The sequence below is a fragment of the Geotrypetes seraphini genome, chromosome 5, assembly GCF_902459505.1.
Source record: "Geotrypetes seraphini chromosome 5, aGeoSer1.1, whole genome shotgun sequence".
In the NCBI taxonomy this organism is placed as follows: Eukaryota; Metazoa; Chordata; class Amphibia; order Gymnophiona; family Dermophiidae; genus Geotrypetes; species Geotrypetes seraphini.
In genome coordinates this window covers 104,630,981-104,656,530 of record NC_047088.1, presented here as the reverse complement: position 1 = coordinate 104,656,530, position 25,550 = coordinate 104,630,981, and the positions used below count along the sequence as shown (strand labels likewise).

Here is a 25,550-nt window from a genome sequence, read left to right as displayed (position 1 = left end):
TAAAAGTAAATCACATCAACCGCATTAAACATAGGAGACATAGGACACCTATGGAACTTCTTCCGTCACATGCGCTACCCGAATCATTGATACATCAAAATCGAGACTGCAACTTCATTCTAAAGTCAAGCCCAAACCGCTCCTGAGAGCGACAAACCCTACACCAGAGTGGGGCTCTGGATTCATCTGCTGTGACAAAAGGAAAGAAAATTATCAGCTAAGGACATAATTTTACCTTCCTTGTCATCAACAGAAGATGAATCCAGAGACTAGTGGGATGAACAAAAGCAGTTCAAACGTAGGGAGGGAAATAAACAAGTGAACTGAAAACCTGCCCTGCAGCACATGTCTAAGGAGATACGACACCTAGAGTGTACATATCCTATGAACATACAGAGGGTAACCCCTCTAGCTCATGTGAGCAGGAGCAACCCCAGCTACAGTGTCCCTCCACGAATAATATGAGTGCAAAGCAGCCTGCTAATGCGATCACCAGGCTTCAAATAACCTTCTGTGGAATGCAACCAACATGTCTGGCAACGGTCCTTGGCTGATGACAAACTTCATGAGCCTCGTCGTAAACTAAACCTACTTCCCTAGGAAGGTTCTAGGGCAGCCAGCCTGGACTCGTGACAAATGAAGATTCCACTTCTGACTGAAGCCCTCTCAAGTACCAAATCCCTAGGACACAGGAGGCCACACTGTTGACTCCAGTCAAGAATAATGCCAGAGGAGAGGCAAGGCATCCCCTTGTAACCAGACACTACTCTGTACCCAGGCCACGAAGTGAGAAGTGCCTGTCCTAGCGTCCCAAGGAGAAACAGGAGCAGCCTCAGACACTGAGGTAGCTTATTCAACCACCATTCCATTCCTCCACGTGAGGAAGAGTGGAAATAATAACTCAGAGCAATAGCGAGAGCTATCAACTAGCCTGCAATCAGCCTAGCCATAGCTTAACTGCCATCCAGCTGGGACCAAACACGGTATACCAGGCCGCAAGTGAAATGGCTCCCCAGCCAAGGCCAACCCACCGCCAGTGTCGCGGCAACTAGGGTCAGCCGGTTAGTGGTGGCAAAGGCAGTACTATCGGAAATGGTGTCCCTCCTCTGAGAGTAGAAATACTGACAGCTGTGGTGACGTCATCTGCAACTGCAGTGACCTCCGATCCGCGGCGGGAGGGAAGGGCCTTGAGCAGCTGCCCTTAGGGCCTCCTAATGCCCACTGCTGCCCGACCTGGCTGTAAACCCATGGGCGTCTAATAAAAACATAAGAAAAGCCCTCACCGGATCAGACCGAGGTCCATCCAGTCCGGTGATCCGCACACGCGGCGGCCCATTTAAGTACTCCTGATTGGAGACCCAGTTATACCATAGCCCTCGATACAATTTGCAAGAAAGTGTGCATCCAACTTGCGCTTGAATCCCAGAACAGTAATCTCTGTTACAACATCCTCCGGGAGAGCATTCCAAATTCCCAGCACGCGCTGTGTAAAAAAGAACTTCCTGACATTCGTTCTGAACCTGCTGCCACTCAGTTTCAGTCTGTGACCTCTTGTCCGTGTCACATCCGAAATACTACAGCTGAAGCAGCTTCCACTTCCTTTTGCGGGAAATGAATAAAAATACTCCCCATACCAGTGCCTCCCTGAAGACAACAGCAACCCCTGTAACTCCACGCCCATAGCCCAAGTGAGCTTATGGAATTGAAGTATCCAAGTTCTTCAGGGGGAGAGGGAAAAAGGGACCTGGGAGCCCAGGTGATGCCCCCCCCCCTCAAAGGTAGGCACCGTACAACTCATATTCCGCAGCTCAACCGCGGCCTGAGCCACAGGAATAGGCCTTCCACTGCAGCCTGAGCCACAGGAGAATTTCTCAACTGAGGTCTATGTCACAGAAGCCTCTTTAATCCGAGGCCTGTGCCCCAGGAATCTTTCTTGCCCTGAAGCCTAAGCCCCAGGAAACCTTCTTCCCCCGATGCCTGAGCCCTCAGGAATCCTCCTGCCACTGAGGCCTGAGCCCTCAGGAATCCTCCTGCCACTGAGGCCTGAGCCCTCAGGAATCCTCCTGCCACTGAGGCCTGAGCCCTCAGGAATCCTCCTGCCACTGAGGCCTGAGCCCTCAGGAATCCTCATGCCACTGAGGCCTGAGCACTCAGGAATCCTCATGCCACTGAGGCCTGAGCCCTCAGGAATCCTCCTGCCACTGAGGCCTGAGCCACAGGAAAATTGCTGAACTGAGGACCAAGTCACAGGAGCATTTTCCATCTGAGGCCTAAACCCCAGGAAATTTTCTTCACTGAGGCCTGAGCCACATGAAACTCACTCATCTGCGGTCTAAGCCACAGGAAGATCTCACCTCCGAGGCCTAATCCACAGGAAGATCTCACCTCTGAGGCCTAAGGCACAGAAATATTCCTCATCTGCGGCCTCAGCCACAGGCAGATGTCACCTCTGAGGCCTAGGCCACTGGAAGAACTCACCTCTGAGGCCTAAGCCATAGGAATAATTTTCAACTGAGGCCTCAACTGAGCCACAGGAATCTTCCTCTACAGAGGTCTAAAAACCGCAGGAAGATCTTAACCTCCGAGGTCTAAAAACTGCAGGAAGATCTTAACCTCTGAGGTCATAGGAAGGGCTCTCAACTGAGTCCAGCCCCAGAAATCAAACTCCACTGAGGCCTACGCCTTAGGGCCATGTCCCATCCTAGGCTTAAGACACCAGAATTGTTTTTTTTTTTTTTTAACTGAGGTCGAAGCCACTGAAATTTCCACATCTGAGGCAACAGGAAGATTTCACATCCGAGTCTGAAGCCCCAGGACTAAAACTCAACTGGGACCTAAGCCCCAGGAACATGTCTCTCTCTACTGAGGGCTAAGCCCCAGGAACATGTCTCTCTCTTCTGAGGCCTAAGCCCCAGGAACATGTCTCTCTCTTCTGAGGCCTAAGCCCCAGTAGCATGTCTCTCTCTTCTGAGGCCTAAGCTAAGTACTCACATGCTCCTGCACTATCAGAAGGCAAAGGGAGAAGTTTTAGTGCTGCAGCGTACAGGGAACTGTGCCGACACCCGTGGCCGGCTTTTCTTCTTATGGGAAAGGACCTCCGACCACATCAGCTTCTTCTTCTCTCCACCAGCTGGGAGGGTGGAGAAGGGACCTGGGTGGGCCCAGGTGTTGCCCCTAAAGTTGACTCAGTATGGCCAACACCCCTAGGCTCTACTGAAGCCGCAGCAACAGGAGGAAATAGTCTTCCGTCTTCAGGAGCAGAAACCAGGAACCAGAACGATACCAGCCATTTTTCAGATTTAGGAAACTGGTGCTGGTAGCTGCCGCCAAGCCTGGCTGGAATCCACTGCAGAATCCAGGAGCTGCGAGAAACCCATCCTCAACCTGCTGGAGATAAGAGTATACTGATTGGCCAGGAGGATGTTCATCCAAGATATACCCAAGGTCAATTCAGTGCTCTCTATCTCCCCCTGCTGGTTGATGGACGTAATCCCACTAGTCTCTAGATTCATCTGCTGCTTTGCTAAGGAAGTAGAGTTTTGCCTCTGTAAAGAGAACGCCTGACACTCTGAACATGGTGTTGATGTATTCTGCGCTGATGCCAATGACTGAGTCATAAAAGGCTGAGTATGGGATTCTGAGCCCTGCCTGCCATACTCTATGTCGATGCCAATGCGGTATCAAAAAGTTTCTCGAACTGAAGATTTTAGGGTTCGAGTGATCTCTTTTGCAGAGCTTTTGCCTCCCCCCTCAAACAAAAAAAGCGTTCTGCTGCCTATACCTAGGTTGATGCATCCAGACCAGTCAAGATTTGTCCCGAATAAGCATACAGGGGATAATCTGAGAAGGGTTCTTAATCTGATTAAGAGGGCGAATCATTTGGAGTAGTACAAGATCAATGGGGATGGCAGCGCACATTATGGAAAATGAGTACAAAGTCTATGGGGAGTGTCTTTCATGACTGTTATATTTAAAAGAGAGTGTATGGTCTGATTTGAGTTGAGACTAGTCTCTTCCTGACCTATTGGCTCAAACTGGCAACCTGTACAATTATAGGAGGTTAATGCCACATCACACTTCTCCACCGATAATGTGGTTACAGTACTATTGCCAAAAGCAGAATTAAATATCTTGCATTAAAATTATTTTTTGATTGCTGGGATCATCAACTCACCATTCTGCCCGACCTCGAGGGTTTCCAGTCTCTTACTGCTTCCTTCATGGAAAAGCAAACACAAGATTCACACGTTATTTCCTCCCTGCTGAATTCCAAAGCCAGACTATTAAACATGCAGGTATTGCTGTACTAAAAACATACTGCACCTCCTCCCCAACCCAAGACAGTCTTCTTCGGGTATGGATGTAAAACTCTACCCACTGTAAAAATACATCGCATAACATGATGGTGAATACTTTGCTGATAACAGAGATCATACCTACATTAAAGGTGCAGACATTTACACCTGCTCTGGAGCAGGTGCAAATATCTGTGCCTAGATATTTTACATATACATTCGTGTCATCATTGTGCTTTCATAAATAGGCATCTAACTGTCCTCTTAAACAGGTGCCCTCTTATAAAAATTAGCCTCTTAATGAGATATGATAGTGCCTCTAGATCAGGGTTGCCCAAGTCCAGTCCTCGAGATCTACTGGCAGGACAGGTTTTCAAGATATTCACAATGAATATGCATGAGAAAGATTTGCCTGCACTGCCATCTTGGTATGCAAATCTCTTTCATACATGTTCATTGTAGATATCCTGAAAACATGGCCTCCCAGTAGATCTCAAGGACCGGACTTGGCCAGCCCTGCTCTAGATAGACATATTCTACAACTACACCAGGGGTGCCAAAGTCCCTCCTTGAGAGCCGCAATCCAGTCGGGTTTTCAGGATTTCCCCAATGAATATGCACGAGATCTATTAGCATACAATGAAAGCAGTGCATGCAAATAGATCTCATGCATATTCATTGGGGAAATCCTGAAAACCAGACTGGACTGCGGCCCTCAAGGAGGGACTTTTGACACCCCTGAATTACACTGAGTACTGAAATGCATCTCGGTTTTCCCACTGGCAAAAAGATATAGAGAAACTAGCAAAGGTACTGAGAAGGGCAACCAAAATGATCAAGGTAAAGGATCAGCTATCCTATGAAAAAAAGATAAACAGCTTAATGATCTTCAGTTGGAGAAGAGATGTCTGAGATCATGGGAGGAGTGGAACAGGGAAACAAGAAATGGACATGCAATAAAACTGATAGCCGATTTGGAGCAAACTTAGATATGCAGTTTTTCAGTCAATAAGCAATTAAGCTGTGAAACACTGCAAGAAAATGTGATCAAGGCTAGTAACATTAGCGAGTTTAAAAAAAGTTTGGATTAGGGCTGCACGTTAATTATGATTTAAAAAATGTAATTGTGATTATTAATCGTGTACAGCTCTTCTGCCTGCCTGCATTCCTCCTCTCTCTCCACACGGCCTGCGGCCTACACCAGGCCTTTCCCTCCAGCTCTGAAGCCAGCAGCAGCCTTACTGAAAGGCTACTTGTGGCCTGCAACGGGCTTTTCCCTCTGACCTGGCCTGCCCCTTTCTGAAAACAGGAAGTTATATCAGATGGGGGCAGGTAGGCCAGGTCACAGGGAAAAGCCCGGTGCTGTCCACAAGCAGCCTTTCAGTGGGGTTGCTGCTGGCTACAGGGCCAAAGACTGGCTTGGAAAGATAAGCCAGGTGCTGGTGCCCGTGTGTGTGGAGCGGGGAGGGGGGGAAGGGGCAGCGGTCAGATCTGAGTCCTAGAGGGAGAGATGCTGGACCATGCAGAGTTGGGAGAGAAAGAATTTAAGAGAGTTGGGGATGTTGCTGGGGTAGGGCGAGAGTTGGACCCGGGGCCGGGAGAGAGGAAGATATTGGGCCCTCTCCTTCAGGTTGGGCTCTCTCCAAAGCAGCAGTAAGGTTTTCAATGGTTAGTGGGGTAGCTGAAGCTAATCAGTAAAAAACACTTCTGCTGCCCGAGTCACCCCCTTCCTCATCATAGTGCCTCAGGAGCAGACGAGTCAGCAGTATGCCTCCAGTCACTGATACTTGTACTTCCCAAGCATGCTCAGTTCATCCAAGAAATGAACATGCATGGAGAATGCCAGCATCGGTGGCTAGAGGCCCCCTGTTGGCTTCCTTGGTCGAGACAGCTTTAGGAATGGATTTATTTGACTGGCAGGGTTTCGGCACCTCCACCAAGGAAGGTATATCTAATGTGGGAAGGAGGGAGAGAAAATACTTGTGCCCCCCCCCCCCAAAGTGCTGGCTATGCCCCACCTTTAACCACATGATTAAAATTTTTAAGTGAAATGCAGTCCTGGTCTGGGCATGTTTTTTGGAGAACAAATCCATTAATTGCCACATCTTCATCTTTGTTATCATGCTGTCCAAGTACAAAGAAGGCTTTCTTAAAGTTAGAATCATTGTCTGTTGTTTGAATCATTGTCGCATGGCAAATTCTATATGAATATCTTTGAGAACTGATGCAAAAACATGAAATGTGTGGGAACCCTTCAATTTTAAAGAGTCTTTATAAAGGAAGCTTGCTCATCCTCCTTATCAATCCAAATGGACAGTCACCCCAGTGTAAAATTTTCCACGAAAGGCTAACCATCTCTTGTGGTAGAAACATATCTCTGTTCAGCAAAAAATTGCTACCAGTGTTAGCTTCATCTCCACTTTAACATGACCCAACTCACTGTTCTGCATGGATGAAGACCAGTAATCATAAGAACAGCCTTATTAGGTCAGACCAATGGTTCATCTAGCCTAGTAGCCCATCCTCACGGTGGCCAATCCAGGTCACTAGTACATGGTAAAAACCCAAACACTAGCAACATTCCATGCTACCGATCCAGGGCAAGCAGTGGCTTCCCCCATGTCTGTCTCAATAACAGACTATGGACTTTTCCTCTAGGAAATTTTCCAAACCTTTCTTAAAACCAACTACATTATCTGCTCTTACCACAACCTCTGGCAACCTGTTCCCAAGCTTAACTATTCTCCGAGTGAAAAATATTTCCTTTTATTGATTTTAAGTACAGTATTTCCCTGTAACTTCATTGAGTGTCCCCTAGTCTTTGTAATTTTTGACAGAGTTAACAAAAAAAAAAAAAATCTACCTACTCTACGTGTACCCATTCTAAACCACTCAGGATTTCATAGACTTCAATTATATCTCCTCTGAGCTGCCTCTTTTAAAGGCTGAAGAGCCTGGTTAGTATTTCCTCACATGAGAGGAGTTCCATCCTTTTTATCATCCTGACTGCTCTTCCTTGAACCTTTTCTAGTTCAGCTATATCTTTTTTTTGAGATAAGTTGAACCAGAACTGAATGTAATACTGAAGGTGAGGTCGCACCATAGAGCAACAGAGAGGCATTATAACATTCTTAGTCTTGTTAACAATCCCTTTAAAAAAAATTCCTAGCACCTTGTTTGCTTTTCTGGTTGCCATTGCATATCGAGCAACGTTTCATCTTATTGTCTATGACAGTGGTTCCCAACCCTGTCCTGGAGGAACACCAGGCCAATTGGGTTTTCAGGCTAGCCCTAATGAATATGCATGAAGCAAATTTGCATGCCTATCACTTCCATCATATGCAAATCTCTCTCATGCATATTCATTAGGGCTAGCCTGAAAACCCGATTGGCCTGGTGTTCCTCCAGGACAGGGTTGGGAATCACTGGTCTATGACACCCAGATCTTTTACTTGAGAGCTGACCCCTAAGGTAGAACATAAGAAAATAAGAAGTTGCCTCCGCTGGGTCAGACCAGAGGTCCATCTCGCCCAGCAGTCCGCTCCCGCGGTGGCCCATCAGGTCCGCGACCTGTGACGTGGTTTCTGACCACTTCTATAACCTACCTCAAGTTCTATCTGTACCCCTCTATCCCCTTATTCCTCCATCTGCTAACTATTACTGTATTTAGATTATTCTTCCCAATGTGCATCATTTTACATGTGTCCACATTAAATTTCATCTGGATTTGGATGCCCAGTCTAAAAATCTCCTAAGGTCTGCCTGCAGTTTTCACATTTGCTTGCATTTCAACAACTTTATACAGGTTAGTATCTGCAAATTTAACCACCTCAACCATCGTTCCAATTTCCAGATCATTTATAAATAAGTTAAATAGCACTGGTCCCAGTACAGATCCCTGTGGCATGCCACTAGGTTCCCTCCTCCATTGAGAAAAATCACCATTTTACTCTACCCTCTGTTTTTATCTGATAACTCCTAATCCACAATTGAACATTGCCTCCTATTCTATGATTCTTTAATTTTCTTAGGAGCTTCTCATGAGGAACTTTGTCAAAAGCTTTCTGAAAATCTAGATACACTACATCAGTGGTCTCAAACTCAAACCCTTTGCAGGGCCACATTTTGGATTTGTAGGTCCTTGGAGGGCCTCAGAAAAAAATAGTTAATGTCTTATTAAAGAAATGACAATTTTGCATGAGGTAAAACTCTTTATAGTTTATAAACCTTTCCTTTTGGCTAAGTCTTAATAATAATATTGTCATATATAGCTAAAGACACATATGATCAAGAAACTGTTTTATTTTACTTTTGTGATTATGATAAACATACCGAGGGCCTCAAAATAGTACCTGGCGGGCCGCATGTGGTCCTCGGGCCACGAGTTTGAGACCACTGCACTACATCAACCAGCTCAAGTATGTACATTCATACCTTCAAAGAAGGTAAGCAAATTGGTTGAACCCATGCTGACTCTGTCCCCTTAAACCACGTTTGTCTATCAGGGCCGGCGTTAGTTTGGGGGAGAGTTTTGCGTCAATTACATGCCAGCATGAAGGGCAACGAGCTCTGCACGCTGCACGTGTCCGATGCAAAGCCTTCCATCCGACATCAGCGCTGACCACGGGGGAAGACTTCCGGTTGGCTACGTGCTGCAGGGCAGGCAGGAAATAGAAGACGAGTCTCACTGCTCGAGCTACCTCTCAGAGAAAGTTACTGAAAAGTAATTTGCTGGAAGATGAGGGTTGGACACGAACGTGGGAGGCAAACGCAGGACAGAAGGGGTCCAATGTGGGAGGCAAAGCGGGACACAAAAGGGGGGAGGGAGTGCATTTTTGGATACAAGGCATGAACTTGGGAAAGAGGATGGAGGAAGGGAGAGAAAGAGATATTAAGGTGGGGGAGGGAATGGAAAGGGAGAATAGGGTGTGGGTGTGTCAGTGAGAAGGAAAGAGAGATGGTCGTGTACACGGGAAATGGAAGAAAGGAGAATTTTTGGTCATAGGGAGTGAGGTACAGATGAGAGGAAAAAAGAAAGATGAGAGGGAGAAATTGTGGTGGAAAGGGGACAGTGGGACACATTGAAAGGGATGCAAGAGGGAGGAATGTTGGACATAGTGGTGAAGGGAATGGAGGGAGAGATGTGTCATGGTGCTGGAGAGGGGTGATAGAAGGAGAAATGTTGGGCATAGGGCTGGTGGGCAGGGGCAAAAGATGCTGCACATGGTTCTGAGGATGAGAGAGGAATAAATGCTGGACCATGGTAGGAGGAACCAATAGACAGCAATAGAAGATGGGAAAGCAGAAAATAGAAACTGGGACCAACTTTATGGAAAAATAAGTCTCCAGACAACAAAGGTAAAAGACGGAATTTATTGACTAAAATATGTTAGCTTTGAGAAATGTATATAGCAGATCTTTGTATTGCATTCAAAAGAAAAGGAAATGCATTTCTGGTTTTATTTCTACAGTGTTGAAGTACTTGCTGACCCTTGCTGTGGCTGGTGGGGATCCCCAAGCACTGTCAGCAGAGAACTTCCTCTAGAGATGGCTAGAACTCCCCTCCACCAAGCACAGCAGTCGCTGGCAGCATCCATGAGCCACTGAGGTGCCAACATCTGTGACTGCCAAACTTGGCAAAAGGGACCCCCGGCCAACTGCAAAGGAAGTCCTCACCTGACAGCTTGGGGGTTCTCATCAGCTGAGTATTTTATTTTATTATTACATTAGAGGCTCTGGTAGAAACCAGTTTACAAAGTATGTATTCTTCCTAATTAATAAATGGGTCTCTACCAGAGCCTTTAATTCAGTAGCATAATTAAATGAAATAACTATTTCTGAAGTTTATAAGGATGGGCGGGGACGGAGGGATTCCTCACAGAGACAGGTGGGATTTCTGTCCCCACACAACTCTCTAGTCCTCACTAGTTGCATACGGCTGCCCCAACTCTTCTCCAATGAGTCAACTTCCCGTTTCTGCCTGGGTGGATAGTGTCAGGAAGAAGAGTTGGGAAAGCTGCATGCAACTATTCAACTTGAGAGAACGGCTGCTGTATCCTGGCCTCTCTGAGAGAGGGGGATTTTGATTTTGAAAAGCACCTGCAAAGGTGAGAGAAGGATGGGAGATGGCCCAAGTTTATTGTGTGAAGAGGGGGCGTAGATGCTGGAAAGAAGTGGAGGGGGGTAGAGAGAGAGGAGCAGACTTTGGAAGGAAGAGGGGGGAGAGGAGAATGGATGCTGAACAGAAGTGGGGAGCAGACACTGGAAGGAAATGGGGAGGAGAGAGAACAGATGCTGAGTGGAGAAAGAAAGGGGGGGGGGGGACAGACACCGGACGAAGTGGAGAGGCCAAACACTGCAAGGTGCTGACATTTATAAGAAAGCATCCAGCTGACTACAGAAACACCAGTATATCTCTCAATACATTCATGGGGGAACCTGCTAGATATCCTTTGTCTAGGATAATTTCCTAGGGACGTAGACTCCCTCAGAAATGACCGACCCTCACTGAAGCAATAGAGGCTCTGTATGACGACAGATAATAAGAACTAGATATAGTGTTACAACAAATGAAAAGGCCACAGCAAAAAAAAGACAAAAGAGAAAAAAAATATATCAACCCCCAAATATTTTATGGCATGGGTGTCAAAGTCCCTCCTCGAGAGCCGCAATCCAGTCAGGTTCTCAGGATTTCCCCAATGAATATGCATGAGATCTATTTGTTCGCACTGCTTTCATTGTATGCTAATAGATCTCATGCATATTCATTGGGGAAATCTTGAGAACCTGACTGGATTGCGGCCTTCGAGGAGGGACTTTGACACCCCTTTTCTATGGGAAAGGAGTGGGGCGTTTCCATTTAAAACTCAAAGAGGAGTTATTCATTCATTCATTCATTCATTCATCTGAAGTTCTGAGATCCAGAAATACTGTACTTTTAAATAGCAAAATTAGGACTAGACGTCAGCACGCACACAACCACGCTGCTTCTCCCCCCTCCCGTTCACTAAATTATCCAGCCCAAAAGCAAGTAGCACGATTCATTCCAGCCTGCACGTTACCCCCAGAGGCCGGAGGAAGATGAAACCACGTTCAAGCAATAAACTAAGCTGCAGCCCCCACCCACCTCTTCCCCGAGCCAAGAGCTGAGATCACATTCCAGCAATAACTTCTAGCTCCCACCCTAATTCACCTCGAATCAGACACGAAGACCAACTTCAGACCGCAACCTCCCCCATCCGTACTAAAGGACTCAACTGACACTACAGCAAGGTAGGAAAAAGATTTCAGGTTTGGCCTCTCCGCTCCTCCTCCTTCCTTACGTCCCAGTAGGCTCAGTTAATTGGTTGTACACAACCCGGAAGTTGAACTTGTGAAGTTAGCCGGCATTGGAGAAGGTTGGTGTATCTTTAAAACAATTGACTTCCTGTTCTGCTATTGTTGCTGGAGGGTAACTGTTACTACTGTGTCATGTTAAAGTGAATCAATAAATAATATTGTGTAGTTTGTGGATTTATTGCAATATACCTGTTTATCGGTTGAAGGGCTTCTGAAATTTAATAACGTTGTGTCTGTGATGTATTAATGTGAATTCATTCTTAGATTTCTTACAAAGATTTTGAGCTACAACTTGAATATATTTCTTTGGCTTTTTGCCTTAAGTTGAGATCCTGTTCAAAACAATAGGTTAACACTAGGAAGGCTGGTGCCATTTTAAGGTATGATTTTATGACCACTGAGAAAACAAGATTAAGCCTATTACTTAAAAAAGTGTATATATTAGAGAGATAAGGAATACAGTGGGAAGTAGGAGGTGTGCTGTTGGCTCTTTTGCTTTACTATACTAGCTTTCTCTGATTACAGGACCCTCCCTGAAGAATCACCTGTATGCTGTTCTCTGTCAAAACCCAAACTTTCCTCCATCGCCTGCTATTGGTGCCTCGAACTCCAAGAGGCCCTTTCTCCCGTTTAATTATGGACCTGGGCGCTCTTGTCACTTCTTTGAATGACTTCGCCTCCCTCTCTCTGGCTGAAAACTGGGACAATGTAGGGTTGCTAGTAGAACCCAGCCCCCCACATGTGGTACACACTGTTCTCCTTACGAATGACCTGACAGAGGAGGTACTGGAGGAAGCTGTGGATCAGGCAGCTGGCCTCATACTCTCCTACCATCCACCTATTTTCAAGCCTTTGAAACATCTAACCTGGGGATCCTGGAAGGAGCGGCTTGTCATCCGGGCCCTGGAGAACCGAGTGGCCATATACTCTCCTCACACTGCTTATGATTCTGTGCCCCAAGGTGTCAATGACTGGCTTTCCAGAGCACTGGGTGAGACCTTCTTAAGTATTTACTGGTTTTTTCCCCTTCACCTCCCATCCTATGCTTTTCTTCACACTTTATTCCTATTATCCTCTTAAAACACTTATGTATTTCAGTAGAGCATGCTAATCAGTAGCAAAAGTTATCAGTATTGGTGAAGACTACAGTTGCTTATAGAGTGGAGGACTAGCGCAGTGGCCTAAGAACCCGGGGAACTGGGTTCAATTCTCACTGCAGCTCCTTGTATCTGAGCAAGTCACTTGAATCTGTACAAAATAAGTACCTATATTATTTAAATTGTATATCAAATCCCATCTCCCTTTCCCTATAAATTGAGATTTAAGAATTAAATAGTTAAGGGTGTACTTTGTGCATATCTTGTCAGTAATGAACCTCATTCTTAAGCCAGGAGTATATCGATCGCTATGGGAAAAAAATTGAAACAGATGAATAAAATAATAATGAAGCAATTATTTTCAGTGAAAAATTAATAAGAAAAAAAAGTTTAATATGCTAGAGGGGACAGACTCATGGAATGAAAGTTTCCCAAGAAAAATGGTGATGCCCAAATTAGTAATTAAATCTAAGAAAAACATGACACAAACTCAGAAGGGCCTACATACAGAAAGAGTGACACCTTAGATCAAATAGATCAGAGGTTGACTATTTTTTTTATGGCCTGTTGCTCTAAAAATAGTAGTCAAGTTATTGCTGTGCTATCATACAAACTGGGTACCAGCAAAAATTTTCAAGTACCATGAAAGAAGAGGGGAAGTCATCAGTCTGCTCTTTTGAGGGATGGGGGAGAGGGAGGGAGGCTTGCAGTTTTTTCAACCAGATAAAATGCTGCTGCCACATCCCTGCCTGTCAGTACTTGCTGTGAAATATAGAAATTGAAACCACATTTAGAACCTACAAGACATAAGAACATAAGAATTGCCGCTGCTGGGTCAGTGGTCCATCGTGCCCAGCAGTCCGCTCACATGGCGGCCCCCAGGTCAAAGACCAGTGCTTTAAATGTCCAGCCTCACCTGCATACGTTCCAGACAGCTCTGTATTGCAAGGCTAGTAAAACCAGCCTATGAGTTTTGAAAATGCTTGCAGTGCCAGCATTTAGCAGCAGTCTTCTGGCTAAGAGGGCTTTGATATCACATGTCAGTGGTTGTCAACTGCTGAAATGGGCTATTTGGCATCAAGGAAGAGATTGGGCTATAGACTGAATGGAGGTGCAGTTTTCACTGTCAGTTTTGTTTTTGTAATAGTGAATAGTACAACTGATAATTCTATGCTTTCAAGCTTTCTCTGTTTCTCCCTGTGTCTTCTTAGGTCCAAGCAGCACATCCCCACTGCATCAGTCCACAGTTCCCTATTACCCTGGTGGCAATTCATATCGTGTGGAGTTCAGCAGCAAACATAATCCAAGTTTTCAAACAGCTTTGTCTGGACTGCAAACAATTTCTGGGGTCTCCGTCACCACTTTTCCTGCCAGGTATTCCCTGTTTTGCTCTTTGCACCCTCTGTGATATCTTCATTGCCTTTATGAGAAGACTATCCAGCACACTGTCTGGCATCACTGTATATTACAGTGGGAGGAGGTAAGGGCTTTCTATCTCTGGTGAGTGGTGAGAGACACTTCATTTACTGGCCACAGTGGAGAAGAAATAGGATGAAGCAAGCCTTTCTTTGGCTGCACCAGCCTCATAATAAGAGTGACTGCTGGGTACAGGGGAAAAAGGTGAGGCTTTGGATAGGGAGGGAAAATTGAGCGTGATGGCTCAGGATAAAAGAGAGGGTCTTGAGAGTGATGATGGCACAGTGAGAGAGAGAGGATTGAGAAAAAGAGACTGCTGAGTTTCTGTTGGGGCTAGAGAGGGAGCATGTTAGGGATAAAAGTTCAGAATAGTGGTAATGATGCTCTTTGTCTCTACTAAGGGCTAGATTCACAAAGCAAACTGATCGGGTACCCCTTTGCATCCTGATTTCCCTCCGGCCCGATTCAGTTACCTCTCTGCCAACTATCCTCCAATCCGTGCATGCAAATGAGGGGAAGGGAATGCAAAGTAGGCAGGGACGTGATTCACTAACCAAAACCCTGCAACACCGACTGGGCTGGCCAATCACAAACAAGCGACTGCTAAGGACCAGTCACTAAAGCCCTTTCCGACTGCCCTGTCAGCCCCGATCTCCTGCTGCCTCGAACACCTCCTGCAGCCCTTACTCTCCCGCTGCCCTGATCTGCCTGCCCTGAATGCTTCCTGCAGCCCCAATTCTCCCGCTGCCCTGATCTGCCTGCCCTGAACGCTTCCTGCAGCCCCAACTCTCCTGCTGCCCTGATCTGCATGCCCCGAATGCTCCTGCAGCCCCGACACTCCCGCTGCCCCGACTCTCCCACTGCCCCGGATCTCCTGCCTGCCCCGATCACCTGCCTGCCCTGACTCTCCCACCCTTCCCCGCAGCTAAGGTACTGAAATACTTTTTTTGGATTATAGTCTGAAGATGGACCTCTGCACACCTTTGTTGGGTAAAAACATAGCCAGTTTGAATCAATTATGGTTTCATGCTCTCATTTCTGTGGGCCTAGGAGCTTGAGCTTGGCCAATATTGAGCAAACTCCTTGACTTTGATTAGGAAGGAGTAATTTCCATTGTGTTTAGCACCCCCAATAATTTTGAAAAGTTGACTCCTATGTCTGTGGGACCTGTAGTTTCTCTGTTTTTTTAAGCACCTAAGGAAATTGGAAGATTGGGCATCTAAATAGCAAATAAATTTAATGTGGACAAATGCAAAATTATACACTTTAGAAAAAATAATCCAAATCATAGTTACTTGATATTAGGTTCCACTATAGTTGTTATTATTTACACTTGCACTGTCCATTGGTTTCACAACATGTATTTATGTGGATGACATTCAACTTCTTCATCCAATTGATACTACAGACTCTCAAGAGATACAAGACATTAATCAAAAAGTTGACTTGATTTCCTCATGGTTGTATGCTAACCATCTTTTATTGAACCCTCAAAAATCTAAGGCTTTACTATTCACTAGAAGGGATGATCAATCACTTCCTTCCCCTTTGATACTTTCTAATGTTCCTATTCAACTCTCAACAACACTAAAAATTCTTGGTGTCACTTTTGATTTAAAATTAACTTTTTAAAAACAAATATCTATAGTGATACAATGTAGTTATTGCAAACTCTGTGTCATTTATTCAATATTTCACCTTCTACTCCCTTCTGCTGTTAATATACTCGTCCTTTCCTTAGTAATCAGTACACTGGATTACTGCAATCCATTATATTATAGCACCAGACAAAAGGATTTGCATCACCTTCAACTAGTTCAAAATACTTCAATAAAATTAATAATGGGAAAGAAGAAATTTGATCATGTTACCCATGGGATATGGGCCTTAGCCCCCTTCTCTTTAGTTTACTGCACTGACCACCAGGCTACTTCAGGGACCTACTTGCTGCTTAGGACTGACCATAACATCTGAAGCTGTCATACAGGCATGTATATACTGTTTCATTTACATCTATGAGGGTGGAAGGGGTCATTTACCACTGGGGAATGCCTTCATCCCATCAGTGGTCATCTGGTTAGTTTGGGCATCTTTTTGGCACTTATTCGTTGTTAAAACAGGTCTAGCCTCAAAAATCCAAATTGTGCTCAGGATGTATTCTAAAATGATTGATTATGGCAGAAAAATGTCCTGATCATAAGCCCACCGTAGCCCCAGCCCATACCACACCTCTAATGTGCCCCCTTGAGGTTTAGATGAACTGTGGATGAACAGTATAGAAATCTGTCTAGAAAATAGGTTTTGAAAATAGCGAATTGGACGGGTTTGACGAGAAAAACATCTATCTGTCCCTTTATGACATTTTTCGGATGTTTTCCATTTTTGAAAATTAATCCCAATGTCTCCCCAGTCTTCTGCAAGGAATGGCAGGGAGATTCCATGAAGGCATCTGGAAGGGAATTGGCAAACTTCAGAGTATGAGTATATCCATTGCAAATGACCTCAAGAACCAACCTGTGATTGTTTAATAAGTGAATATTGAGCGAAGCTAGATACTTCATGCAGATGTACCTTCATGCAGTGCCTTATGGGTTAATGTTACCGTCTTGAATTTGATTATTCAATCAACGGAAATTATTGAGTTTCCAAGTTCTCGAGCAGCACTTCCAGTTCACAGCCTTGCCATTTGGTCTGGCCATGGCGCCACACACTCATCAAGGTGATGGTGGTAGTAGCAACACACCTTCACAACACAGGGATTCAGGTGCATCCATATCTGGAGGATTGGTGGATGAGAGCCCCATCCGAGTCTGAGTGAAGGACAGCAGTGCACAAGGTGATTCAACTGTTGCAGAACCTGGGCTGGCTGGTCAACTTTCAGAAAAGCCACCTAGAGCCAACACAGTGTTTGAAGTATCTTGGCGTCAACACAAAGGAGAACATTGGTCTATCTGCCTTTGTATCACTCCATAATATGGCTGCACCTCGAATGTTGTGTGCAATTCTGGTCACCATGTCTCAAAAAAGATATAGCGGAAATAGAAAAGGTACGGAGAAGAGAGACAAAAGTGATAAAAGGAATGGGATGACTTCCCTATGAGGAAAGACTAAAGTAGCTAGGGCTCTTTAGCCAAGAGAAGGCTCAAGGCAGATATGATAGGGGTCTATAAAATACGGAATGGAGTGAATTGCTTGTTTACGCTTTGCAAAAATACTAGGACTAGGGGGGCATGCAATGAAGCTACTAAATAGTAAAATTAAAATAAACTGGAGGAAATATTTCTTCACGCAATGTGTAATTAAACTCTGAAGTTCATTGCTAGAGAATGTGGTGGAAACAGTTAGCTTAGCAGGGTTTAAAAAGTTTTGAACTTTTTCCTTAAAGAAAATTCCATAAGCCATTATTAAGATAGACTTGGGAAAATCCATTGCTTATTCCTAGGATAAACAGCATAAAATCCATTTTCTCTTTTGGGATTTTGTCAGGTATTTGTGTCCTGGGTTGATCACTGTTGGAAACAGGGTACGGGGCTTGATGGACCTTTGCTCTTTTCCATTATGGCAACTCTTATGCTTTCTTTTCTAACTTGGGCACTGTGTCTGACCTTAATGTCAAAATATTAAGATGACTTTTGAAGTTATGATGATGAAATATCTTGACATCCTCCCGATAGGCTTCTTTATTATCTGTTCACCTCTCCCTGTTTTTCAGTCCTCCCCTCCAGACTCTCGTTGGAATGCTTTTTGTGTTTCGCACGCACATATATATAGATAGATAGGTATGAAATTGTCATCTTTTGCTCACACCTGTCCTGAAGAAAATTCTGCCTTTGAAAACTTATCAAAAATGTATTGTTAGTCCAATAAAAAAAGCATCACCTTATTTTTATTTGTTTTATTTCTTATTGCCTTCAAGTTCATAGATAAAAAGGAGAAATCTAGCAAGTTAATGTTTTCCTGCTACTGAATTTATAAAAAAGTGTTTTTTCTCCCTATTGGGAATGTACCACAGTATACCCACAGGGAGACACTGGTTTAAACTATGACTTTTTGGAGCTGGTCAGCTTGAAATGCTTCTTTATTTATTCTTTTAACAGATATTTTGGTGAGAACATTATGAAGTGCAATGCCATATATGAAACATTTAGAAGTTTAATATTCCTTTCTCTTCAGGAGGGGAGGAGAGGACTGGGTGCGGGTAAGCCTGTCCTGTACCCAAGATGGCATGCTGCAGGTGGTGGGACTTCTAGCTAAGGACAACATTCTTTATGAGAGCTCAGAGGTGCTCCTGCTTCAGAAGGTAATACAAATACTCTATCCATTCCTTTGTATCTCCGTATCTGTGCATTTGTTGAATGCACCCAGTCTTATCTATCTGTGTGTAGCCAGTGTAGGACTCTAGAACTGCCAGGTGATGGAGTTCAAGAAGGGAGACTTCAAGGTATTCTGAGTTCAATGCTAATATTCTAGTACCTTGTGGTTCTTGCTCCTGTGTGTACTCAGTTACACTATAGGCTTCACAATGCATCAGTCACCAGATCTAAGAAAATCAGGACCAGCCTTCATCACCCCTTGCAAATCTGGATCTTTTTGCAGTTTTGAACCTCATTTTAATTGTGATCCATGTTTCCTCCTGTTCTCAACAGCCACCATTCCCACAGGCAGGAATGGGCCGTCTTTGTTCCCTGAGTGAGTCAATGTCTGTTGCAACAGCAGTGGAGAAAGTGAAGCAACATCTGGGTCTTTCGCATATCCGCCTGGCATTGGGGAAGGAAAAGACATTAGGTGAAAGGATTGTCTTTCTTTGGGCTTGTGTGTCTTTGTTTCATAGTTAGAGCTCATAACTAACTTCAGATCATCAGACATAAACCAAACAAAGTCTGGCTTTGCCCTGTTGTATTTACAGAATTTACAGTAACTACCATGGCAAGAAATGCATTGAGGTCAAACTCAGGCCTAGCTCAATTTGTCCCTGGTGGTCTGGAGCTGCCTGGTGACTCCTGTGGTAGGTAATGTCCCCACTGTCCTTATGGTATCTTGCAGAATCTCCGGTGCAGACTGCAGCTGTGTGCGCAGGATCTGGAGCCAGTGTGCTGCGTGACATAAAAGCTGACCTCTACCTCACCGGTAAATACAAGCTCTCTTTAAAAAAAAAAAAAAAAAAAATGTATTATTTCAAGTCACTTTAATTTATTTAATTAAAAATTCCTCACTTGCAAGAAACATCTGTTTTCTTGATCATTATTTTAGTGTTGTAATGAACTCTTATTTTTTATTAGCATGATGAATGGAGGCACAGAAATCCCAATGCAATGACCTTGGGGACAGGTTAAGACATGTAGATGATCTAGGAAAAGCAGGAATTAAAAATTCTAACATGCCATTGATCAAAACTAGGAATGGTTCACTCTTTCCATAATCTAGTGACATGGAGGTACATGATTGTCCTGGGATAGAGGTGTAAGACTGCAATTCTGGAATACTGCAAGCCAATCAGGTTTCGAGAATAAACCTAATGAATATATCCAAATATATCTCATGCATATTCATTAGTGTACACTTCTCCCTCCGTATCCGTGGGGGTTAGGTGCAGAGCTGGACCGCAAAGTGTGAAAAACCGCGAATAACTTTTTGGCCGGCTTTGACCCACCCCCGCCTCCTTCCTGCGTCCCCCGAACCTTACCTGGTGGTCTAGCGGTGAAGCGGGGCAGGAGCGATCTTTCTATGCTCCTGCCTCATGCAGAGCCATCACCAAAATGGCTGCCGTGAGTTCCTGTTGTAGTCTCGAGACTACAATGGAAACTCACGGTAACCATTTTGGTGACGGCTCTGCACGGGGCAGGAGCATAGGAAGATCGTGCCTGCCCCGCTTCACCGCTAGACCACCAGGTAAGGTTCCGGGGAGGCTCATACGGATAAAAAAATAGCCCAAAAAAGGAAATTGTTTCTAAAAAAAATTGCGAATAACCGAATCCGCGGATACTAAAACCGCAGATTCAGAGGGAGAAGTGTATAACCTTTCAGAATTACAGTAGAACATACCTATTTCAGATACTAGGCATCATATTTCCACCTGTCCACCATGGACGTGGATTTCCATTTTTGGATGGATATATGGAAGTTCATAGGCGTCCCTTAGTAAATTTTGAGAAAAGGTCTTGTCAAAGTTTCTGTCTCTGTCTTCCCCACCTTCTCTTCATCATAGCTCTTGTGCTCTCAACTCCTAATTCTCTTTCCTCCTAGCTACTTATGCTTTGTGTCTTACTGCTCTCAGCCTCCAAGCTCTTCCACCTTATCTGTCCCTTTCTCCATAACCTTTTATTTTCTCTTCCCAACATCTCCCCCATATCACCTTGTGTGGGATCTTTTTGTGTTATTCTCACATGAGACTGGTGGTGAGGAGATGTTTTACTTAATTTTGTGGTAATGCAAGAAATTGTGTGTGGGCACTGATGTATGAGAGGGAATTTGTAACTAGGTGAATTTAAACTGTATTGATGCTATACTTAAATTTATCTTATGTATTGATTCTCCCTCATACATAGATGTAGGATAGATGCATCACTGCCTGCTTCTGTACAACCTGTTTTCTAGAAATCATGAAGGCCTAGCTTTCTCTTTCTAATGGATTTTATTCTCCAAAATGATGATTATGTTTCCCTAAAGTTGCACTTTTTCTCTTACATTCTCAAGGCTGCTTGTGGTCATCTTTTTGCATCTTTTGTGAAGAGTACTGATTTTTTTTCTTCCATGTATCCTCTTTCCATCTTCCCTTTCTTTCTCTGCCTTGCTCCTTTTTCCTGTGCTCTTTTATTTTTCACTCTCCTTTCTCTCTTATGCAGGTCTCCAATCTTCTCTTCCTCTTAGCTGGTAATGTATCCACAATCTCTCTGTTACATATCAAATAGATACTGTGGTCCAGAAGAGTTATTAAACACTATGGAAACTCCGCACTATCAGAGCTTATTTTGACGCTACTGCCTTTACACTTTTAGTTCAAATGCTATTACTTAGCATTCTGGACTACTGCAATATTATATATCTGACAAATGCAAAGATTAACTTGGCTAGGCTGACATTGGTCCAAAATACAGCAGTTAGAATGATTTACGGCTGAGGAAGTATGATCATGTAATCCCCTATTACCGTGAGCTACACTGGCTCCCAGTTGAGGCCCAGGTGATCTTTAAGTTGGGATGTTTTTACTTTAAAGTCGCTTTTGATGCTGCTCCGCTTTACCTTGTTGATAGATTTGATACTACGATTCACGGGAACAGTAGACAATCCCATGCCCTATTTATGTTCCCTTCTGTTAAGGGCTGTAAAAATAAGAAATATCATGGGCACTGTCTTTCCTATCAAGCAGCTCAATTCGATAAAGAATTCCGCCCATTACTGACCAGATCAATATCTTATAAATATTACAGAAAACTTTTGAAAACTTTTCTTTTTCTAAATTTGTAGCTAGCTAATTCTTGCGTATTTCATTATCTCTGTATTCACTCATAGCATAATCTTTTGTAAACCGCATTGAACTAAGGGTTATGCGGTATAGAAATCTGTTATTATGTTATGTTATATAGACCACTGTCCAAAATGCAAACCCATGTGGCAAATAGTTGTGCAGGAAAAGTATAAGGGAGCTGAAATGTCCTCTCCTGCACATGCTGCTGCTCATATGGAGGAACTTGGCATAGGAGTATGAGCAGGGCAAAGAAACCTGGAACTATGGTACAGAATTAATAGTTCCTTCCACAAATTCAGAAGCTTCACTGCAACAGCTTGAACATGCTACTGCTTCCTGTTCCTCTTCCTCCTTCCTTCTATTTTGCTTTAGAGTGGAAAACATAGGGAGGGAGGGAGGGGAGTTGCCCCAGGAAGGGTGGAAGAGAGGCAGTCAAGCTTGCCATGGGCCTAGGTTTCCTCTGTCTTTCAAACCTCTTGCAGCAATATGTCTGCTACTCTCCTGGAGACCACACCTTCAAAAAGATTCAAACAGGATGGAGTTAGTCCAGAAGAAGGCTACTAAATGATCTGTGGTCTTCATCATAAGACATATGGGGACAAACTTAAAGATCTCAATATGGGGACAGACTTAAAGGTTTCAATATGTGTATTTTGGAGAAAAGGCAGGAGAGGGGAGATATTATAGAGATGTTTAAATACCTACATGCGCATGAGGCAAATCTCTTTCATTTGAAAGGAGATTTTAGAGTAGTGCTGCCCAATTCACGATTTGAACTGATTCACCGATTCACTTCGGGTGAATCGATTCAAATTGATTTGTTTTGGGGAAAAAATTGAACTTAACGATTCATCGGGTCTCTTGCTAGAGACTCGTTTGGGCTTTTCCTCTGCCACCGGAGTCCTTGCTTCTGATGTAACTTCCAGTTTTGCAAAAACAGAAGTTACATCAAAAGCAAGGACTCCGGTGGCAGAGGGAAAGCCCGAATGGACCTCTGCATGCAGATCGGCGGCAGCAAGGCTCTCTCCTCCCCGACTGGAAGTATTTCTCCTCTCCTCCCCGCCAGGCAAAGCGGCGATAGCGAATGCGATTCACTACCCTGCCGCTACTCCGTGTGTTTTCTCGCCATTTGGCCACCCAAGCGAAAACAGGAAGTTTTAACTGAGCGGGTCCCAGTGGAGAGAAGACGTAAGGAGTGGTGGCAGGAGTGGATCGCTAAATAATACTGCCACCGGCAACATGTTGTAACTTCAAAATAAAGGTAGATGGGGGGGAAAGGGGAGAAGGACTTGGGGAGTTGGTGGACTGGAGGAGAGATGGATGGGAGAGATGAATTTGGTGGAGGGGGAAAGATGGATGGTGGAGGGGGGAGAAGGACTTGAGGGAGATCATGGAGGGAAGATGGAGAGATGGGTGAGTTGGTGGACTGGAGAGGGAGAAGATGGATGGGAGAGGTGAACTACTTGGTGGAGGGAGGCAGATGGATGGTGGAGAGGGAAGATGGACTTGGGGGAGATCATGAAGAGGGGAGATGGGGGAGGGATAGAAGAAATAATGGATCTAAAAACAGAGGAGAGGGAGAGAGATGGTAGACCACGGGATTTAGGGAGGGAAGGAACAGAAAGGGAGAGAAGTTAGACACAAGGGGTGGTGCAAGGGGGGATAGAGATACTGGATAGGAGGGTAGTTATAAAGATAAAGGGAGAGCTGGAGGTGAAGGAGGAAGAGATGCTGGATGAACGGGTAGTTGAGAAAAGGAGAAATGGTGGATCTGGGGATGGTGGGGTCCATTGCTGCAGCTACGGGAATAGAGATGAAAAAAAGGAAAGATGCCAGACCTCCGGGGGAGGGAAGGGAAATGGAGGACAAAGATGGAAAATGGATGGTTACCACAGGAAAAAGAAGAAAACGATAAATGGGCAAGAGACCCTAGCAAGCGAGTTATCAGAAGACGTTTGTTGCAGAGCCTGGGTCCAACATGATTTGAAAAATGACCATACAACAAAAAGTAGAAAAAATAATTTTATTTTCTGTTTTGTGATTACAATGTGTCAGATTTGAAACTTGTATCCTGCCAGAGCTGGTATTAGACTGCGAATGTGAACTAGGATTTAACAGAGAGAGAAAAAGCCTTGTTTGTTTATACAATAGTGCCAGTGTGGGTAGGAGAGGGCAAAGGGGGTGAAGAGGCTATAAAATAAACCCACCAGGATGTTTGGAATAAAACACCCAATTGGGCAGGAAAATCGAATTGAAAAATCGATTCAATAGGCTGAATCGAATCGAAATATTTTTTCCTGAATCGGGCAGCACTACCCTAGAGTGAGAGGTTAAGAGGTGATAGGCTTAGGAGGAATCTAAGGAAATACTTTTTTACAGAAAGGGTGGTAGATACATGGAATAGTCTCCCAGTAGAGATGGTGGAGACAAAGACTGTGTTTGAATTCAAGAAAGTGTAGGACAGGTACATGAGATCTCTTAGGGAGAGGAGGAGATAGTGGATACAGCAAATGGGCAGACTGGTTGGGCCATTTGGCCTTTATTTGCCATCATGTTTCTATGCATAGTGGGAGGTTGCAGAGTTGTCCCTTACACTTTCTTCGGGCTTCCACTCAGGACTGTGTCTTAGCTATCACTAGGGCTATTAAACCATTTAAGGCTCAGCTGTCCTTATTTTGTCTCAGTGCATTGTAGAACTTGTAGTTCAATTTAAAAGGACATTTTTAAAACCTCTTGGTGGTACAAGTGAAATATATAGGAGTAAAATACCAATCGCATACAGAACCATCAATAACAAATCATGTAAAAAGCAAAACATCAAATTACAAACAAACTCTGATATTCAGCTGGTGGCAATCAGCATTTTGCTGGCCACCACCAGGGTTAAACCTGGAAATTCAATGCCAGGCCATGTCTGGGTGCTGGCATTGAATTCCTGAGTTTCCAGAGCCAGCTAATGGCATAACCAGTTAAATGCAATATTCAGCACTTAACCAGCTATGGGTTACCACATAACGACAGGACTGCATAGATGTCAGTCCTCCAGAACAAAGTAGCTTGTTTTTCAGTTTGGTTCTCCAGTTCTAATTAGTTGTGCTGTTGAAAATTAATGGTTAGCCCTGAACATGCAATTTAATCAGCCAGGAGCAGTTTCTGAATGGTTAAATTACTTTGAATATTGACCCCTTTACAAACATCCCATTTAAAATAAAATAACTTTTTTTTGTCTATTTTGATACTGCTATTGTTCTATTTTGCTGTAATTTGTTACATTAAAATGCTAATAAAATAAACTAAGACTTAAAAAACAAACAAAAAACAACCCAACATATTCAATAATTTCCAAATCTGAAGATAAGATGACTCAGACATAAATCAAAAAGTAACCTCTTCCATCAAAGTTCAATTTCAGGTTGAAACTAGCCTTATTGCACTGATTGAATCCTCACTTTCACATCTTGAGTGCAGCTACCAGGAAGTGGTATAATGCATCTTTCTTCTCACTTGACAGGTGAAATGTCCCATCATGAGGTGCTGGATGCTGTGGCCGAGGGAACTAGTGTGATCTTGTGCGAGCACAGTAACACAGAGCGGGGCTTTCTAAGAGAACTGCGTAACTCTCTTATGGTCCGACTTGAGGACAAGGTCCGGATAGAAATATCTGAGAAGGATAGAGACCCATTACAGGTCATTTAGGAGACTTACATTATTTCCTCCTGTCTATAAAGTGCCCAGAATATCTCTCCCAGGACAGAATAGAATTGAAGCAAAATGGTCCGCTTCCATTTTTGTTCTAGGTTTCTTCAAATTCTTCTTACGTTCTGCAGGAATACAAAAATAGTGTATTGTTTCCAAAACATGTAACAAAGAATACAGACATTTGTTGGATGACACAGTTGTATATGTATCTTTGTGCTAATAAAGGAAACAAAATTTCTA

General features: G+C 44.0%; 2 protein-coding genes across 10 annotated transcripts in view; one reads left to right on the top strand and one right to left on the bottom strand.

Moving 5' to 3' along the window:
* PPIL3 (peptidylprolyl isomerase like 3) overlaps positions 1-11,643 on the bottom strand; it is a 19,306-nt gene extending 7,663 nt beyond the window's left edge. For 2 of the 4 annotated variants that reach the window (XM_033946538.1, XM_033946541.1), the window contains exons 1-2: positions 11,488-11,643; positions 4,175-4,216 (exon numbers count right to left, since the gene is read on the bottom strand). In XM_033946538.1, the coding sequence (XP_033802429.1) occupies positions 4,175-4,177 (3 nt within the window). In that variant the 5' untranslated portion in view covers positions 4,178-4,216; positions 11,488-11,643. Of the gene's footprint in view, positions 1-4,174; positions 4,217-8,729; positions 9,181-11,421 lie in introns of those variants that run through there. The other 2 variants (XM_033946539.1, XM_033946540.1) reach the window with 2 other exon arrangements.
* On the top strand, positions 11,430-25,550 carry NIF3L1 (NGG1 interacting factor 3 like 1). Of its 6 annotated transcripts, none has more exons than XM_033946531.1 (7): positions 11,430-11,567; positions 12,159-12,624; positions 13,942-14,104; positions 18,320-18,446; positions 18,793-18,931; positions 19,190-19,273; positions 25,123-25,550. In XM_033946531.1, the coding sequence occupies exons 2-7, from the start codon at positions 12,183-12,185 to the stop codon at positions 25,305-25,307; spliced, it is 1,140 nt and encodes a 379-aa protein (XP_033802422.1). In that variant the 5' UTR covers positions 11,430-11,567; positions 12,159-12,182; the 3' UTR covers positions 25,308-25,550. The 6 variants fall into 6 exon arrangements, with proteins under 6 accessions (XP_033802422.1, XP_033802428.1, XP_033802423.1 ...); XM_033946532.1 differs by having other exon boundaries at positions 11,557-11,692; positions 25,123-25,307; XM_033946533.1 differs by lacking the exon at positions 11,430-11,567 and adding an exon at positions 11,692-11,745 and having other exon boundaries at positions 25,123-25,307.

What these genes read in the sequence shown, in the direction of transcription:
- NIF3L1 (XM_033946531.1), top strand. Translation starts at nt 12,183, where the DNA reads ATGCTGTTCTCTGTCAAAACCCAAACTTTCCTCCATCGCCTGCTATTG. An exon ending in CTGGCTTTCCAGAGCACTGG is followed by an intron (nt 12,625 to 13,941) that starts GTGAGACCTTCT and finishes GTGTCTTCTTAG; the next exon opens with GTCCAAGCAGCACATCCCCA. An exon ending in GTCACCACTTTTCCTGCCAG is followed by an intron (nt 14,105 to 18,319) that starts GTATTCCCTGTT and finishes CTTTCTCTTCAG; the next exon opens with GAGGGGAGGAGAGGACTGGG.